Source organism: Frieseomelitta varia, unplaced genomic scaffold (genome assembly GCF_011392965.1).
Source record: "Frieseomelitta varia isolate USP_RPSP 00005682 unplaced genomic scaffold, Fvar_1.2 scaffold_375, whole genome shotgun sequence".
Classification (NCBI taxonomy): Eukaryota; Metazoa; Arthropoda; class Insecta; order Hymenoptera; family Apidae; genus Frieseomelitta; species Frieseomelitta varia.
In genome coordinates, this window is record NW_025110118.1 from 61,175 (window position 1) to 63,300 (window position 2,126).

The 2,126-nt window shown below is 48.4% G+C and overlaps 1 protein-coding gene across 1 annotated transcript in view; it reads left to right on the forward strand.

The window, feature by feature from the left end:
• The first annotated feature begins 518 nt into the window (after positions 1–518).
• The window catches only part of LOC122531101 (orcokinin peptides type A-like), a 4,892-nt gene continuing 3,284 nt past the window's right edge, over positions 519–2,126 (forward strand). The window contains exons 1-4 of the mRNA XM_043658697.1: positions 519–865; positions 1,202–1,280; positions 1,557–1,920; positions 2,111–2,118. Coding sequence (XP_043514632.1) covers positions 788–865; positions 1,202–1,280; positions 1,557–1,920; positions 2,111–2,118 — 529 coding nt within the window. The 5' untranslated portion in view covers positions 519–787. The remainder of the gene's footprint in view (positions 866–1,201; positions 1,281–1,556; positions 1,921–2,110; positions 2,119–2,126) is intronic.

Here is a 2,126-nt window from a genome sequence, read left to right on the forward strand (position 1 = left end):
TATTACAACAAGTTAAATTATCGTCACTAGACGACGATACATGACGTTTATTAAATTCGAAGCAAACGACATTACTTATGAATATTTCTAATGTGACGCGATGTGATAACGTTACAACGTCTGACCGCCCAGACCCCCCCAGAGTGAAAAGCTGTAACAACCAGATCCAAGAGGAACGAACGAATTTCAGAAAGGAGTCGACAGACACTCGATAGTATTACACGTAATTCAGGGTTGAGTCGCATAAACTAGACTTCTTCTTGCTCCAGCGTCGTATCGGCGGTGCACGATCGATGGTTCCTCTCAAATTGTTCATCACAATAGAAGCACGTTGGAATTACACGTTGAGTAAATACTAAATGTTGCTATGTCACGTCGTTGCGAATATTACTTCCGTAAGTAAATCACTGGCGGATGACACGAGAGAAATGTTTGTAGACCGAAACGCTAGATAAAAAGCGAATCGGCGGATGGCCATAAAGGGAAAAAAAAGAAAAAGAACAAAAAGGAAAGGTGGATGAAAAAAAAGTCGATGGGGATGGGAGGCGCGTAACGGTTAATGGATTTCGGCGGCGCGTGCGACCGCGACGCACGGTTCGGCGCGTGCGTTCTCAGCGTAGACCAAGTATTCACCCTCCTATATATTTCGAGGAAGCACGAGATGAACCGGTAAACGGCACGCGATTTTCGCAGCAGCAACAACCACCACCACCACAACAACAACAACAACAACAACAACAACAATCCTTGGTGCTTCAACTTGCGAATCTCGAGAGTGAACGACGACATGACGTCTCACCGTGCATTCGCTCTTCTATCGGTCCTGGTCCTCTCGATGGTCGTCGACTGGGCAACGACCGTGCAGGTAAAACTCGTATTTTTTCACCTAATTGCACCTAATTGCACGAAGTTCACTTCTCCTCCGCTCTCGATCTGACGAATTTCACGCGGGAACGAAAGCAGATCGATCGGTCCTCGGAGTTGTGGATTCTGGTAAAGCGATTCCGATTTTTCGAAAGATTGTTCTTGACGAATGGCGATCGTAAGAGACGAAACGAGTTGAGAATATCGGCGAATATTCCTTTCCGAGGGATCGATCGATCATAGCGACGGAGGCGACGGAGCGATCGCGTGATCGTTGGTTGAATATGGTCGCGTGTCGCCGGCGTTTCGTAATCGAACAACCTGGTTGTGGTTTCAGGCTGAAACGAGCCCCCTGCGGAGAGAGTTTTACGGGCCGAGTAACCCGGAATTCTTCGCCGAGTTTCTCGACGGTCATGGTAAGTGAAGAGAAAAAGAAGAAAAAAAAAAAAAAAAGAAAGAAAAGATCGATCACATGTACACTTGTTCCTCGTCACAACACACGCTTTGTCCTTGAAAACGTCGCTTCATACGTGTGCGTATATGTGTGCATATATGTGTGTGTGTGTGTGTGTGTGTCTATCACGTCCAGGTCAACTGTCGAAGATCGAAGGCTTCACTGTCGTCGCTGCTGTTGTTGCTTCGTGGAGTGAACGGATGATCGGTGGATCGATCGAAATCGACGAAAATTTCAGGTTCGCCACGAGCATCGTCGAGCAACGTTCCGGCAAAGAGTGCCGCGAGTGAGGAGGATCGGTTCTCGCGGAACCTCGATCAGATCGGCGGCGGCAACCTGTTGCGCCGGGGGCTGACCTCGTCGTTCCTCGACGGCCGACGATGGCTGCCGTCGCGAAGGAATCTCGATCAGATCGGAGGCGGGAATCTGCTTCGAAGCGCGGACGATCGGGGCGAGCGGAACATGGACAGGAAATTTCTCGTTCGTGGCCTCGGCGATGGTTTGCCGTTCAGCAGGAGGAACTTGGATCAAATCGGCGGTGGGAATTTGGTGCGAGACTTGGCCGACAACGACGACAACGACGTAGAAGAGATTCGAGCAGAGTAGATTCGACGATTCCGTGTAGTACGAGAGTGTAATAAAGTCTAGCTAAACACGCACAGACCACGCCGCCGCTTACATTTTTCTCTTTTTCTCCCTTTCTTCCTTCATCTTTCATCCTTTTTCTTTTTTTTTTTTTTTTTTTCTTTGGTCCCTTTCTATCTTTCGTCTAATGTTTTATCGCGGTTGCAGTTCTATTAGCACGAAG